The following is a 16129-nucleotide window of genomic DNA, read 5'->3' as shown; positions in this document are numbered from 1 at the left end:
GCCATTGGGATTGAGGGCCACCTTGTTATGGAACCTTTATTAGGCTTATGCTTAAAGACAACCTTATCTGTGATTGCGCTCTGTTGGAGGCCATCTGCTTCTCTTCCTATTCCCTATTCAGCCCTGTGGGTCTCCACTAATTCTCAAATTTATGATTACCATGGGAGGAACGCAGTGTCACATAGTGCACCTTCCCCCAATTCTATGAGACCTCAGGTCGACTATGCACGAAGTGCTACTGTCTTGCTGTCAGTTGTGTTACGATGATGTTTTCTAGAGTGAAGTCTCGTGGAACGTAGTGAGGCTAAATTCTCCGGAGAAACTAACTAGTTGTCTCACTAAATTGCGGAGACTGAAGGCCCATATTGTTTTCCTCCAAGAGACTCACTTCAGGACTGACAAGATCCCTAAACTATACAAAAAAAAAACAAACAAAAAAAAAAAAACTTTCCTACGGTCTACCATAGCCCTTCTCCGTCTTCCAAATCAAAAGGGACAAGTATCTTGATTGCAAAATCTACCCCCTGGCAACTCCAGTATGTGCTCCGAGATCCAGAGGGCAGGTTTCTCCTGCTCAAGGGAAAGCTTTACTGCCAGATGTTCACTCTGGTGACCGTATATTTACTAAACACTGATCAACTGCCAGCCCTGGAAGCATTTCTTACTACTCTTGATTCTTTCCTAGAGGGTACTCTCATATTAGGGGGAGGCTTCAACATAACCATTGACCCTCAAAGGCTCCTTGGCTGGCTCCACTTTTATTTCTAGACGTCTCCGAATATGCCTCAAGGACCTCATCCACTCCCAACAGCTGGTCAACATTTGGAGGATCTTTCATTCTAGGGAGCGAGACTACACTTTTTCACCTTCCAATGGTTCTTATTCCAGAACCGACTTTTTTCTTATTCTTGGTCAGCGGTCCTCCTGAACTTGACCCCTCTTTTAGGAAAAAATACCATAAATCCCTGCTTAAGCACCTAATCAAAGAGCTTGTATCCCTGCAATGTGGATGAAACAAACAATCTCCACCGACCCTAGCCCAATGGTTCGCCAGAGTGAACGATATAGAGAGCATGGAGCATCTGACCTCTGCCATCCAAGAATCCTTTATTTGTGACTTTATAATCAAAAAAAAAAAAAAGGTTTCCTGATCAATACTTTAAGCCTGAAGTTGGGCTGGTGCCTGAAAGCCTGTTGTAATATTTATTTCAGTGTTTCGTCCTCTATTATGATGGGTTGCAAATCTTTGTTTCTTATCCCTTCTAGTGCTGGATTGTAAAATGGTCATTACAGTTTTAGTGTTTTAATACTAGCTTCATAGCACAAGGAAAGAGGAAGAGCAAGACATGAGGCAAACCAAAACAGTGCATATAATTTTAGTTTACCCCATTTAAAAAAATGCTGGTGCCTTCCTAGAAGGGTTGGGATTTAAACGCAGAGAACACAAAAAACAGTGTTCAAAAGTGAACTGGAATGTGATGTGTTGCACTGCAAACTGTTCATAGCTAAAACACAATCTTGGACCACTGTCTATTACTTACCGATAGTTTCTCAACATCTCCTTTTAAGACTCGTTCTAAATACAGTTGTTTAAGTTCTCTCTCCAGGCGAGATGGAAGGCCAGGATACATTGTGGAGCCTCCAGACAGAACAATGTGCTTATAGAATTCTGGCCTGAAAATAAAAAGATAAACAAGAAATTATTACACGAGATATAAGAAAATGTGACACAAGAATGTAGCCCAACCTTTCAGCCCCATTGAAAGTACACATTTCATCATAATCACATTTCACTTAGACGTAAGGCTTGCTCAGGCAAGCTCACAGTCGTCATTTTGACACACCATTTCAAACAGAAGTTGCTTGAAAAGCATTTGGAAAACAACAAATACTATCTGGAAAATATGGAATAGACCGACAGTGATCATTAAATATAATCAGAAATAAACAAATTTGACAGACGCATAGAATTGCAGGAAAATAAGGTCTAAGCCACCCTGGCTGGGATGACTCTTCTCTGATCACTGAATGTAGTGTACACACAAAAAACAACATCTACGTCATAATACTGCCCAAAATCAGGGAAAATGTAGAGGTTATGAGAATGAGAAGATTTATATACTTCAAACTGGGCCTATAAAGCCAAGAGTTCAGAGAATTAATGGAATGGACTTAACAGACATTACTAAACGGGAATATCTTCTACCCCATTCTTGGTCAATATTAGCATTATTCCTTTTGCCACCTGTAATTGGAAGGGAAGAGGTTAGCACTGAGCCAATCAGGTCTCCACTTCATTGTGCAGTGCTGTTGGTCTAACACAGGGAACAAGCAGGGAGCGGAGAACACACACACCCACAAAATAAAAAAATAACTAACCCAGTGACCATCGCTCTCAAGGCTGCTGGTACATAGACTGCGGTCCCACGAGCTGGAAAATCTGTGCAGGGGGCAGCGGAGGGTGGCATTGTTATTAAGTGACACCAAGGTGTGAGATTGACTGGTCCTTTGTTATGAGTTGGTGAGAAGGGCAGGGGTCGGACGCCGCGATCGTCACAGGAACCACTCCCTGGGTCCAGGTGTGGTTGGCTGGGGAAGTCTGCCTGCCAACGGTCTATACCTGGGATGGGGATAAGGCTGGAACAAAAAGTAATGCCCAGGACAGGATCCAATCTGCTTCTCTGGTCATGGTAAGACTTCTCCCTGATGGGGCATAGTTATGTTCCTAACACATTACCCAGTCCATATCAGTATAGAAATCCAGTATGATATTTTTCCCCATTGAGATCTGATGCATTTTCAAAGTGTTCCTTTAATTTTTTTGAGCAGTGTACACACACACACACACACACACACACACACACACACACACACACACACAGAGTTAGGTCCATATATATTTGGACACACACAATTTTCATACTTTTGGCTCTGTATATTACCACCAGAATTAAATCAAAACAATCCAAATGAATTTGAAGTGCAGACTTTCAGCTTTAATTCAAGGGGTTGAACATAAATATCAAGTACAAATTTTAGGAACTGCAACCATTTTTAGATACAGTCCCTCCATTTTCAGGGGCTCAAATGTAATTGGACAAATTAATATAATAAAATGTTAATTTTTAATATTTTGTTGATAATCCTTTACTGGCAATGACTGCCTGAAGTCTGGAACCCATGGAAATTACCAAAGACTGGGTTTCCTCCTTTCTGATGCTTTGCCAGTCTCTACCTGCAGCTCTCTTCAGTTTTTCGTTTGTGGGTTTTTCTGTCTTTAGTTTTGCCTTCAGCAAGTGAAATGCATGCTCAATTGCGTTGAGATCAGGTGATTGACTCAGCCATTGTTAAATATTCCACTTCTTTTCTTTCAAAAGCTCCTGGGTTGCTTTTGCAGTGTGTTTTAGATCATTGTCCATCTGTGCTGTGAAGCACCGTCCAACCAACTTTGCTGCATTTGGCTGAATCTGGGCTGACGGTATCTCTCTAAACATTGCAGAACTCATCTGGCTGCTTCTGTCTCCTGTCACATCATCTATAAACACCAATGACCCAGTGCCACTGGAAGCCATGCATGCCTATGCCATCACACTGCCTCCACCATGTTTTACAGATGACGTTGTGTGCTTTGAATCATGAGCTGTTCCAAGCATTCTCCACACTTTTGTCGTCTCCTCATTCTGGTACAGATTAATCTTAGTTTCATCCATCCAAAGAAAGCTTTTCCAGAACGGGTCTGGCTTTTTTAGATTTTTTTTGGCAAAGTCTAATCTGGCTTTTCTAGTCTTCAGGCTTATTGTAGTGAACCCTCTGTATTTGCTCTCGTGAAGTCTTCTCTTGATTGTAGACTTTGAAAATGCTACACCCACCTCCTGGAGAGTGTCCTTCACTTGTCTGGATGTTGTGAATGGGTTTTTCTTTACCATAGAGAGGATCCTGCGATCATCCACCACTGTTGTCTTCGTTAACGTCCATGCCTTTTTATGTTGCTGAGCTCACCAGTGCTTTCTTCTTTCCACGGAATGTACCAAACTGTTGATTTGGCCATTCCTAATGTTGCTATCTCCCTGATGGATTTGTTTAATTTTTGATGCCAAACAATGGCCTGTTTCACTTGCATGGACAACTCCTTTGATGTAGGTTCACAGCAATCGATTCCAAATGCAAATATCACACTTAGGATCAACTCCAAAACTTTGCCTGCCTAATTGATGAAGAAATAATGGAGTAGTACACACCTGGCCATGAAACCGCTTTTGATTCAATTGTCCAGTAACTTTTGGTCCATTGAAAAAGGGGGGATGGCTAGTTGTAAGAGCTGTAATTCCTAAACCCTTCCTCCAATTTGAATGTACATACCCTCAAATTAAACCTGAGAGTGTGCACTTTCATCCCATATCAATTATATAACTATACCTTGAATATGTTTTTGTAAATACCTGGAAAAATCAAATTGTGCCAGTGTCCAAATATATATGGACCTAACTGTATCTATCTCTACATCTATCAGCAAAAAAGTTTATGAACAAGACATCCACAAACCAACCATATTTTTCTAAGATGATAAAACAGAATGTGATCAAATTTAAAGCAGGTTAATTTCTAAAAAAAACAAACAAAAAAAACCCCCCAAGTTCAGAGTGCCTCTGCAAGAACCTTGTGCCTGGAAGCTGCCCCAGCAGAAGACTGGACATTCACTTGGTAGAGTAAAGGACTAGGTGGCGGCCTTTCACAGCTGGGTTACAAAAGGTCCGATGCTGAGATGCCCAGGAAACTCCCCAATCTGGTTTAATGGATTATTAAAACCACAGGAGCATATTTGTTTTCTATCAAGTGATGTTGGACTTGGAAGCAGCGTGTTTCTTGTGGGGTCCCAAGCACAGAACAAATAGTGGGATCTCTCTTCCTGATCAAAACCCAATGAGGCCTACAACTCTCATGAAGAATCTTATTGTGGAATGTCTTGACCTCAGTTTTCAAGCTTGGGTTTTTAAGAAAAGAATGTTCTTCTCTGGAAAGAAAACCTTTGCTTGGGATGTGTCTAGGGCCAGGTGAAGAGAAGGCCTGAGAAGGGTGTTTTTGGAATTTTCTGCTGTGGTAAAACCTTCTCTTCCGTGGCATCTTTGAGGAATTGGTCAAGTGTCTCAAAATATGTCCTTGAAAGGGCATATATGTGAGATTTTCACAAGCATGTTCAGCTGTCTAGGCTTTGAGCCAAAAGATTCTGTGTATGTGAATGGAGATTTCTCTCATTACATGATTTAGAGCATCCTCACAAAAAAGCAGAGCAGAAGTAACTGCTGTAATATAGTGCAGCTTACCAATCATTAGAGGTCTTTGCTGCATTACTTTTCTTTTTTTTAGGATTATCCCCCCGTTTTCACCTGGTTATCTAGCTGGTTATACCCATGCCTGATGAAGGAGTCCTGTGAGACTCCGAAACGTTGCCTTGCTGTAACTATGTGATCGTTCATTAAAACTTTTGGACCCATATTGGTGATCCTGGGTGTGCTGGTGACTTCCTCCCTTCCCATATTGCATCTCGCAAATTGCAAACGGGACTTAAGGTTTTTTTTTTTTCAACAATGGCTTTCTTCTTGCCACTCTTCCATAAAAGCCAGATTTGTGCAGTGACAAATAGTTGTCTTGTGGACAGATTCTTCCACCTGAGCTGTGGATCTCTGCAGCTCCTCCAGAGTTACCATGGGCCTCTTGGCTGCTTCTCTGATTAATGCTCTCCTTGGCCAGCCTGTCAGTTTAGGTGATGGCCATGTCTTGGTAAGTTTGCAGTTGTCCCATACTCTTTCCTTTTTCGGATGATGGATTGAACAGTCCTCCTTGAGATGTTCAAAGCTTGGGATATTTTTTTTTTTATAACCTAACCCTGCTTAAAACTTCACAACTTTTTCCCGGACCTGTCTGGTGTGTTCCTTGGCCTTCATGATGCTGTTTGTTCACTAATGTTCTCTGACAAACCTCTGAGTGCTTCACAGAACAGCTGTATTTATACTGAGATTAGATTACACATTTACACACAGGTGGACTATTTACTAATTAGGTGACTTCTAAAGGCAATTGGATTTTAGTTAGGGGTATCAAAGTAGAGAGGGGCTGAATACAAATTCACGCCACACTTTGATATTTATTTGTAAAAAATTTTGAAAACCATTTATCATTTTCCTTCCACTTTACAATTATGTGCCACTTTGGTCTATCATATATTCCCAATAAAATACATTTACGTTTTTGGTTTTAACATGACAAAATGTGAAAAAATTTCAAGGGCTATGAATACTTTTTCAAGGCACTGTATAAGAGAAACCAGCACTTAGCTGAGGAGGCAAACTGTTCTTGCTGACTCTTGGTGAAAATATTTTTACTTGCCTGGCAGTCATTTCAATCCAAAAGCAACATGAAAAATGATGTATATCAGCAGTTTATGACATTTCCTTGTCTTCAATTGTTGCCTGCTTGTTGACAGTAACTCAGCAAATATTAAAGCCAAAGACAGCTACGTTAGTATCTTCAGCAGCCACCCCAAAAATGTTTCCCAAAACAAGTTTTAATACTTCTTACTAAAAGTCATCTGTTATTTTGCCTTACATGAAAGCTAAAACAAAGCATTAGGATACAATAGTAAAATTGAACTCCGCTTAAAAAAAAAACAAAAAAAAAAAAAACAAAAAATTTTTTCAAAAAATTGCTCGTTTGGTTGCATGGATACCGCCATAGCCAACGTTATATGCAGGATATATATATATTTGAGTAAACTTTGGGGTAGGGGGTGCTTGAAAAATGTTCTCTGCTGCATATCCGATTCCAGTGCCAGTGGTGTTGACCTTTTAGTGAAGAAAGAACAAAAAAACTCACCGAGTATCAATGTCAGCTGCCTGGATGGTGTTGAACAGCAACTCAGCAACGCCAACGCCTTCTACGTTGATAAGATGAGGCTGGAACAGAGCTTCTGGTGCTTCAAAGCGCTCTCCACCTACTTTAATAACCCTGCCATCTGGAAGCTGTGCAATAAAGAAAAAAAAACAAAAAAAAAAAACGAACATTTACAATGTTACCTTTTATTTCTGAAACTGCTGTGCTACTCCAGGCCTAATTAGCACAGAAAGTTTATTGTGCCCTCTGGTGTCAGAGGTACCTAGTATTTGTCCGCTCGGCAAGCTTATTGTATGTGCCCGGCAATTCTTTCAGCAACATTGTCAACAGTAAAATGGAGCTCCAGTCTCTTTGGCCATTTTTTTTAAAAAGAGCACCTGTTATTCTCTTTACTTGTACAATCAAATTAGGATACTTTTACAAGTGTAATCATTCTCTCTACTTCTAAATCTGTAATTACTCACAGGATCTTGGAAGGCAGGCAGCGGCCATTTATGATGTGGGCATCATAAATGTGCCAGTATGCACCTCCAGACCTTGTGCCTGCGCACTGTGTTGATTACAGGTTGCCATAGCAATATCAGCGTTGGCAAAAGTTCCTGCCCCTTTATTATGGCAACCTGTCAATCAATGAATCCAGCGGTGTCCAAAACACAGCGTCGGTACTTCCTCCCTTTAGATCCTATTTCTCAAAAATGGTGCCCAACTCCTCCTGATCGCGTAATTTCCAGTCTCGAAATACCGTGAGATTTCACTATTGGGCTTCCCGAGGACTGCTGAGATAGATGATACTGATATCCCAGGAGACATCAGGAACCACCTAAGGATGAAATAGCCTAGGCACCCGGGACCAAAAGTGCTGCCTGTATACAGGAATAAAAGGTAATTAACCACTTCCAGACCGGACACTTTTACCCCCTTCCTGACCAGGGCAATTTTCAGCTTTTAGCGCTATCACACTTTGAATGACAATTGCGCGGTCATGCAACACTGTACCCAAATGAATTTTTTACCATTTTTTTTGAGATAGATAAAGCTTTATTTTGGTGGTATTTATTCACCACTGGGATTTGTATTTTTTTTGCTATATAAATGAAATGTCCAAAAATTTTGAAAAAAACTTTTTTTAATAAAATTTTGCAAATAAATAATATTTCATCATAAATCTTAGCCAAAATTTATTCCGTTATCTTTTTAGTGAAAAAAAAATCCAAATTCGTTTATAAGCAAAAATTATAATTTTTAAACATTTTTTTTTACATTTTTATTTTATTTTTTGTATTATTTTTTATTTTTTTTTACATACTGTCACCCTAGCAGTACAGTGTCACCATGGTGACACTGTACTACTTGTGAGGGGTGATGAAGATTTTTTTTTTTTTTTTTACACTGATTGCTTTTACACCCATATATGATGTAAAAGCAATCATTTCTCTTTCTCTCTGTGTGCATTCTTGCACTCATTGAGAAGAACTGAGTGAGCTGTGATTGGTCACACCTTGTCACATGGTACAAGGCTTTTGTGAATAGCCTTGTACCATGTGACCTCTGTGATCATTCACAGATTTCACACATAGTAAGCAATGATGTCAGAAGTGACATCTTGCTTACTACTTTGCATGTGATCACTGATTGGCCAATCAGTGATCACATGATCGGGACCTCGTACAGAGGTCCCGTCCGACGATCGGTGTTTCACTGTGTCCGGAGGACACAGCGGGCACCGGATCGCGGTGCTGCACGCTCCCAGGGAGCGCGCACAAGCAGGATGCGGGGAGGCCGTTTATAGACGGCCACCCGACCCTGCAGTGCCACCGTCCGGCCGTTTATATACAACGGCCGGTCGGGAAGTGGTTAAAAAAAAAAAAAAAAGGATATTCACTTATAACTGTACTTTCTGATATCAGCAACATGTAAAAATGGGTGGAACTCCACTTTAATATTTCCAGCACCTTGCATATATCCATTTATGCACTTGATCCCCTTGTGAGATGAAGCTGATTAATCGATACTGAACAGAGGCAAAGAGGTACACAATCTGAAAACATGCCATTCTGCGTTACAAAATAGAACATTTATTTTATGCGAAACATGCTAAAATGAAAAAAAAAAAAAAACACACAAATAAATATAAACAGAAGAATAAAACAAATGGTCAAAAGTTTCTTTAAACACCCCAATACTGGAAACTTTCACCCCCTTCCTGTCCAAGCCAATTTTCAGCTTTCAGTGCTCTCACAATTTGAAAAAACACTGTACACAAACAAATGTGTAAAAGGTTTTTTTTTTTTTTTTTTTTTACACATAGAGCTTTTGTTTGATGGTATTTAATTAACACTGGGTTTTTTATTTTTTGCTAATCAAAAAAAGACGGAATAAACGCATTTCTTAGATTTTTATTATAAAATTTTGCAATTTTTCTTCATAAATTTTGATCAAAATATATACTGCTACATTTCTTTGGTAAAAATAGCCCAAATCAGTGTATATTATTTTGTAGTGTTGACAGGTATAGAATCTACAAGCTATGGTCCATATCACTGAAAATTGGTCAATCCTGATGTACTGACTGCCCTACTTATTTCTTGAGGGCCTAACATGCCAGGATAGTACAAATACCTCTTTTTTTGGAAAGTACACAGTCCAAGGTATTTAGAAGGCAGCATGGTGAGTTTTTTTTAAGTTGTAATTTCTTTCCCACAATTCTTTGTAAAATGAAGAAAACGCCACTTTTTTTGAAAAAAAAAAAAAAGTTTTTAAAGTAACTTATTTCCCCACACACGGCATAGGCATACTTGCAATTACACCCGAAAAACACATTCTCCCAAGGGGATGCCACATGTGAGATTTTTCCACAGCCTAGCCACACAGAGGACCAATAAAACCAAGAAGCATCTTTGGGCTTTCAAGGAGCATAAATTACGCATCTAATTTCCTGACTACCTATCACATTTTTTCGTATTTTCATATTCTAAATCCTTAAGGTTTCTTGTCTGTTGCTTGGCAACTGAAAGTTTCAGCTCCCTCCATAAATTTTCTGTAGGATTAAGGTCTGGGCAGTGGCTAGGCCACTCCATGACCTTAATGTGCCTCTTCTTGATCCACTTTGTTGCCTTGGCGGTATATTTTGGGCAATTTGTGTGCTGGAAGACCCATCCACAACCCATCATCTGTGTTCTGGAGGAGAAAAGAAGGTTCTCATCCAAGATTTAACAATACATGGTCCCATCCAATGGTCCCTCAATGCGGCAAAGTTCACCTGTACCTTTAGCAGAGAAACAGCCCCAAATAATAATGTTCACACCTCTGTGCTTGACTGCAAGGATGGTGTTTTAAGGGTAGTCAGCACTTTTCTTCCTCCAAACATGGCGAGTTGAGTGAGCTAAATTTTTTCTCCCAATTCTCTTCTCTGAAGTTTGCCGATGAACATCTAAATAATTCAGACGGGCCTGTTCATGTGCCCTCTTGAGGAGGTGGACCATGTGGGTGCTGCAGAATTTCAATCCATGGCAGTGTATTGTGTTACCAATGGTTTGTTGGTGACTGTGGTTCCAACTGCTTTGAGATCATTCACAAGCTGCTCCCGTGTAGTTCTGGGCTGATACCTCACTTTTCTCATGATCATCCTTGCCTCATGAGACGAAATCTTGCATTTCTACCATTTGTGAATAATCGCTCCAACATTTGTCTCCTCCTCACCAAACTTTTTGCAGATGGTCTTGTAACCCATTCCAGCCTTATGCAGGTCTACAATCTTGTCCCTGACGTCCTTTGACAGCTCTTTGGTCTTGCCCATAATGATGGTCAAGGTTTGAATGTAAGAGAGATTCTGTGGACAGGTGTCTTTTAAACACATAACAAGTTGTCATTAGGAGCATCTTCTAAATTGACAGGACTAATCTGAATACCACATGAGCACAAAGCCAGTCTGTGGGAGCCAGAATTATTGTTGGTTGGTAGGGGATCAAATACTTATTTCACTCACTGAACTGCAACTCAATGTATAACATTTGTATCGTCTTTTTCTGGAATTTTGGTTGATAATCTGTCTATAACATTTAAAATACACCTATGATAAAAAAATTATAGACCCTTAATTTCTTTGTAAGTGGGCAAACTGTCAAAATCTACAGTATTTTCCCCACTGTATATGACCACAAGACTGCTGTCTGCAGAGCATGCACCATCCATAAATGAGGATGCTAACACACAATTTTATAATATTTTAATATTGTCTATGAAACTGCAAAGCAGTTAAAAAGAGGGTCCTAATTGTCAAACTAAATAGAAGCACTATTTCACTCTTGAGGTCTGATAGAAAGCCAGCTAAGCAACAGACTGTACAGCACCAACTGTCAAAACACCCTTAAGGACACACTTCCTCCAGGTGTGTTGGGCTGCAGTCTTTCCCAACACAGTCCCAATGCACAGACAAGGCAATCTGCCTTGCTCACAAGCAGGTCAGTTCACACAGCTTCACTGCAGCGGTGTGCACTGAACGTACTGGAAGCAGTACCTTTTTTCACTTCTCTTTTCAGAAAATAAGTTAGTGCGATGGGCTGTTTTTTTTTGTAGCACATCGGTACTACTCCCAACACAAACCAGAGGCTGCATTTTTAAATGCGATATGTGAATTAAGGAGTAGTAACCTTTTGAAATACAACAGAATTTGCTGAAAACTGCTTTTTAGAGGACTAAAGCGAATGGGCTTTCAACAGCTTTTGGCAGATGCTGGTGAGCTAAGCCACTTAACTGACTTCTTCTTTAGAAACTTTGATAGCACAATATTTGATCATTAATGCCTTCCTCAGAAACCTACAGATTATATAGATTAAAAGGTGAACTTATTCTTCAATAAAGGGTGGATGAGGGATATAAATCTTTTTTTTTTTATATAAAAGTAGTACTAAAGGCTGAGACTTTTTACATGGATATAATCATTTTAAATATAATGCAGAATATTGGTAAACTTTTATTTTATATTTACATGTAATGCCCTATTCCCTCCGGTCTATCAGCCTCCAGCGTCCAACAACTACAAACTTCTCATGCTTGCCTACTCTGTAATGGTATTGCACAGAGCAGCCCTGATTCTCCTCTTCTGGGGTCCCCCACCGGAACTTCTAGGTCCTCCTGCCTTCAGAGTGCACCTACAGCAAGCTGCAAAGTATAGTATAAAGTGCCCCTATAGTAAGGTAAAAAAAACTTCTGCCTTTAGAATCACTCACTTCCTTCTCCTGCCAAAAACTACATGTCCCACGAAGCATTGCTTCTCAGACATTCACAAGTTCCCAGGCACTTTCTGATATGTATGGACAGTGCACTGAGCTGTATGTATGCTGCACTGCGTATACTGACATGTATGGACAGTGTACTGAGCTGTATGTGTGCTGCACTGTATTTTCTGAAATATAAAAATGTAAACACCACATTTTGCATGCAGGTCAACTAATCAGCTGACCAACTAACCGATTATGAAAAATAGTTGACAACTATTTTCAATCGATTGTGTCGATTAGTTGTTTCAGCATTAATACACAGCAGCCAGAAATTAAATTTACTAGCCTGGTTACAGTGAACAGCTGAAACTGAATTAAAACTTATACTAAATGAGTATCACCAATTCTTGGATCATGTTTTTAAATGGTAAATTTACTGAAAAGTGATAGCATGGTTATGTTTGATGTCTAGCACCCCCTGGAAATTTTGTATCTCTAGTAGACTCCAGCATTCAGTGCTTCCTGCCACAATTGCAAGCTCTGCCCCTCTGCACCCTACAAGCCATGCTAAAATGAGTATCCCCATAATACAAAAAATAAAAATCCAAGGCCCCTCTGTATTGCAGGGCAGATGTGCAGACCTAGGAAGTTGTAGAGATTTTGGCAACTGAGTGTCTGAAAGATAAATGGTAGTTGGGACATTTAACGTTCCAACGTCTATCAAAAAGTAAAGCTTTAATGTTTGATAGCTTAACCCTTTATAAATATTAGGTTGGAAAAAATGTCTTCTCTTATTTTTTTTAATCATTTGGAATGCTCTAAGGGCACACAGAATGCAGAAAAAAAAAAATACATACATTAAAAACTATGAAATATCAACATTTTACTCACATAAAATCCTAAAAGTAAGAGAATGTTATAAGTAAACATTGGTATCAGGTAGCATAGGAATTGGAAAGCACTGTATACAGGCCAACTGATACTCACTGTGTAGGATTCCACAAGCACTGTGGTCTCTAATGCCAACTTCTGCTCTTGTTCTATATTGTAACCAACATAGCAGAGCTTCTCCTTTATCATACGCACAGTCTCAAAATCTGCGGAGTGATTGAAGGCGTATCCACGCAACAAAAGCAACTGCAAGAAATTAAGCCCAGCTGTTAGGTGATCTAGTGTGCTAAAATATATTTCTGATATTCCTTTAAATTCCATTCCTTATGTGCAAAAAACAGACAATAAGAAAAAAGTAATTAAAATGGCTAAAGAAGAAAATTGCGTCTGTGCGAAAGTCAGAAAGTACCTGAATGGAGTTTAACATGTTTCTGCAGGACTTTCAGAGTTCCTCATGTAAGAACAATTAAGATTATTAATCTGTACAACTTCCAAAAGGTCCATGTAAATGCAGTGGGGGTTAAAAAAAAAAAAAAGTCTGAATAATTTACATGAGTGTAATAAGCATCATTAGAATGAGGATTTCTAGGTCATTCATAATTAAACGAGGTATGAAAAACCACGACTAGTCTTCTGGATGGGAACAGCAAATAAACAGACTCTGGCTTATATGCTTCGCAGGCACTGGAGACAAGAGACCCAGCACCAGTCTGACAACTTTAGGTATAAACATGCATGTTTAGGTTACCTAAAAAACATCCTAACGCCTGCTTATTTAGAGGAAGCACCATCAAAAGGGACATGGTTTTCTAACTTGCTCAGTTAAAACACATTTCGGCATTAATATATCCCTTCTGACCAGTCATGTACCTGGTACGTCACCGGTCTTTAACCACCTCCCATCCAGCCGTTGTATATAAACGGCCGGACGGTGGCAGTGCAGGGGCGGGTGGCCATTTATAAACCCTGGGAGCGCGCAGCACCGCGACCTGGTGCCCGCTGTGTCCCCTGGACACAGTGGAACACCGATCGTCGTACGGGACCTCTCTGCGAGGTCCCGATCATGTGATCACTGATTGGCCAATCAGTGATCACATGCAGATTAGTAAGCAAGATGTCACTTCTGACATCATTGCTCACTACGTGTGAAATCTGTGAATGATCACAGAGGTCACATGGTACAAGGCTATTCACAACAGCCTTGTACCACGTGACAAGCTGTGACCAATCACAGCTCACACAGTAGTTTTCAATAGCTGCAAGAATGCAGCCAGAGAGAAGGAGAAATTATTGCTTTTACAGCCTATATGGGTGTAAAAGCAATCAGTATAAAAAAAAAAAATAAATCTTCATCACCCCCTACAAGTAGTACAGTGTCACCATGGTACTGCTAGGGTGACAGTATGTAAAAAAAATAAAACAAATATAATAAAAATGTAGAAAAAAAAAAAAGTTTAAAAATTATAATTTTTGGTTATAAACTAATTTGGGTAATTTTTTTTTACTAAAGATAACGGAATAAATTTTGGCCAAGATTTATTATGAAATATTATATTATTATTTCTAAATTTATAAGAAACACTTTTTTTTCAAAATTTTTGGACTTTTTCATTTACATAGCAAAAAAAAATAAAAATCCCAGTGGTGAATAAATACCAACAAAACAAAATAAAGCTTTATCGGTCTCAAAAAATGCTAAAAAATTTCTATGGGTACAGTGTTGCATGACCGCGCAATTGTCAAAGTGTGATAGCGCTGAAAGCTGAAAATTGGCCTGGACAGAAAGGGGGTAAAAGTGTCCAGATTGGAAGTGGTTAAGTAGTTGTATCTGGATGATGCCTGTAGCTGCAGGCATCACCCTGGTACTGTTTTTTTTAGAGCCGGCAGTCGGCTGTCTTGCAAAAGCACAAGCAGCGGGAGGGGACCTGGTCCTTAAGTGGATATATGTACAATACTAGTTTTATTAACTATGAAATAGAGTTGCAGTAAAATTCTGAAAATTAAACTAGATTATCTATGTCACCAATTTGTAAAACATTTAGCAGTTTGTGAACATGAGAATAAAAAAAAAAAAAAAAAATGTAATTAAAATGAATTGCAAAATGGCTGACTGGACATAAAACGTGCCAGGAATATTTCATGCTACTAATAGTGCTTTTGTTTTCAGTTTTCACCACAAGATGGCACTGTCGAATCTATACTTCACCCAGCACTGTCAATGATCATTTACTAAGGCAAACATACCGAATTATTATTTTTATAATACAGGATTTATATTACATCAACAGATTGTACAGCAATTTACAACATGATGGCAGACAGCATAGTTCCAATACAATTCAATAAAAGGGGAATCACAGGGTCCTGCTCAGTAAAGCTTACAATCTGAAAGGGGGATCAAGTGATACAAAAGATAAATAACTGTGGGGGATGAGCTGATGGGAAAAAAAAAAAATAATAAAAGTACAGTTGTTAGGTGAAGGCAGGATAGGCTTCTCTAAAGAGAAGGGTTTCAGGGATCATCTAAAAGTGGACAGAATAAGAAATAGGGAGTTCCAGAGGATAGGAGATGCTTTGGAGAAGTCTTGGAGGTGAGTGTGGGAGGAGGTGGTGAGAGAGCTAGCAAGCAGGTTTTGGGAGGTACAAAGAATGTTTTAGTTGATCGTCGTGGATGGGTTAGAGGGATTGGCAGAGAGGGGTAGCAGACCCTGAATGGTTGGGTAAGGGGGATTAGTCTGGCAGCAGATTTCATGGACTGAAGTTGCAGTGGTCAAGGTAAGAGCTAACCAAGGCGTGAATTAGAAGCTTTGTGGTGTCATTGGTTAGGAAAGGGCATATTTTGTAGATGCGGCACAGATCGAGGCGACAAGATTTGGACAGTGATTGGATGTGGGGCTAAGGAGAGTTTGAGGATTACACCTAGCACCATGGCATGAGAGAACGGATTGACAGTTGTGCCTTCTATCTTTACAAAGAAGTCAGAAGAAGGAGCAAGTGAGATTAAATATTATGAGCTCGGTCTTGGATAGATTGAGTTTGAGGAAGTGGTGCAACATCCAAACTGATATGTCGGTCAGTAAATTAATGATGCGTGAAGAGACTGATGGAGTGAGCTGAGGGGTAGAAAGATA

The 16129-nt window shown here is 39.6% G+C and overlaps 1 protein-coding gene across 2 annotated transcripts in view; it reads right to left on the bottom strand.

Annotated features, from left to right (window-relative positions):
• The window catches only part of ACTR2 (actin related protein 2), a 91200-nt gene that overhangs the window by 13327 nt on the left and 61744 nt on the right, over positions 1–16129 (bottom strand). For both annotated transcript variants that reach the window (XM_089673350.1, XM_089673675.1), the window contains exons 6-8: positions 13095–13244; positions 6871–7016; positions 1542–1674 (exon numbers count right to left, since the gene is read on the bottom strand). In XM_089673350.1, the coding sequence (XP_089529476.1) occupies positions 1542–1674; positions 6871–7016; positions 13095–13244 (429 nt within the window). The remainder of the gene's footprint in view (positions 1–1541; positions 1675–6870; positions 7017–13094; positions 13245–16129) is intronic.

Source organism: Staurois parvus, unplaced genomic scaffold (assembly GCF_062004578.1).
Source record: "Staurois parvus isolate SC_StPar_1 unplaced genomic scaffold, SC_StPar_1.0 ptg000001l, whole genome shotgun sequence".
NCBI classification, from domain to species: Eukaryota; Metazoa; Chordata; class Amphibia; order Anura; family Ranidae; genus Staurois; species Staurois parvus.
Note: the sequence above shows the minus strand (reverse complement) of the source record. Positions and strands in the feature narration are given on the sequence as shown.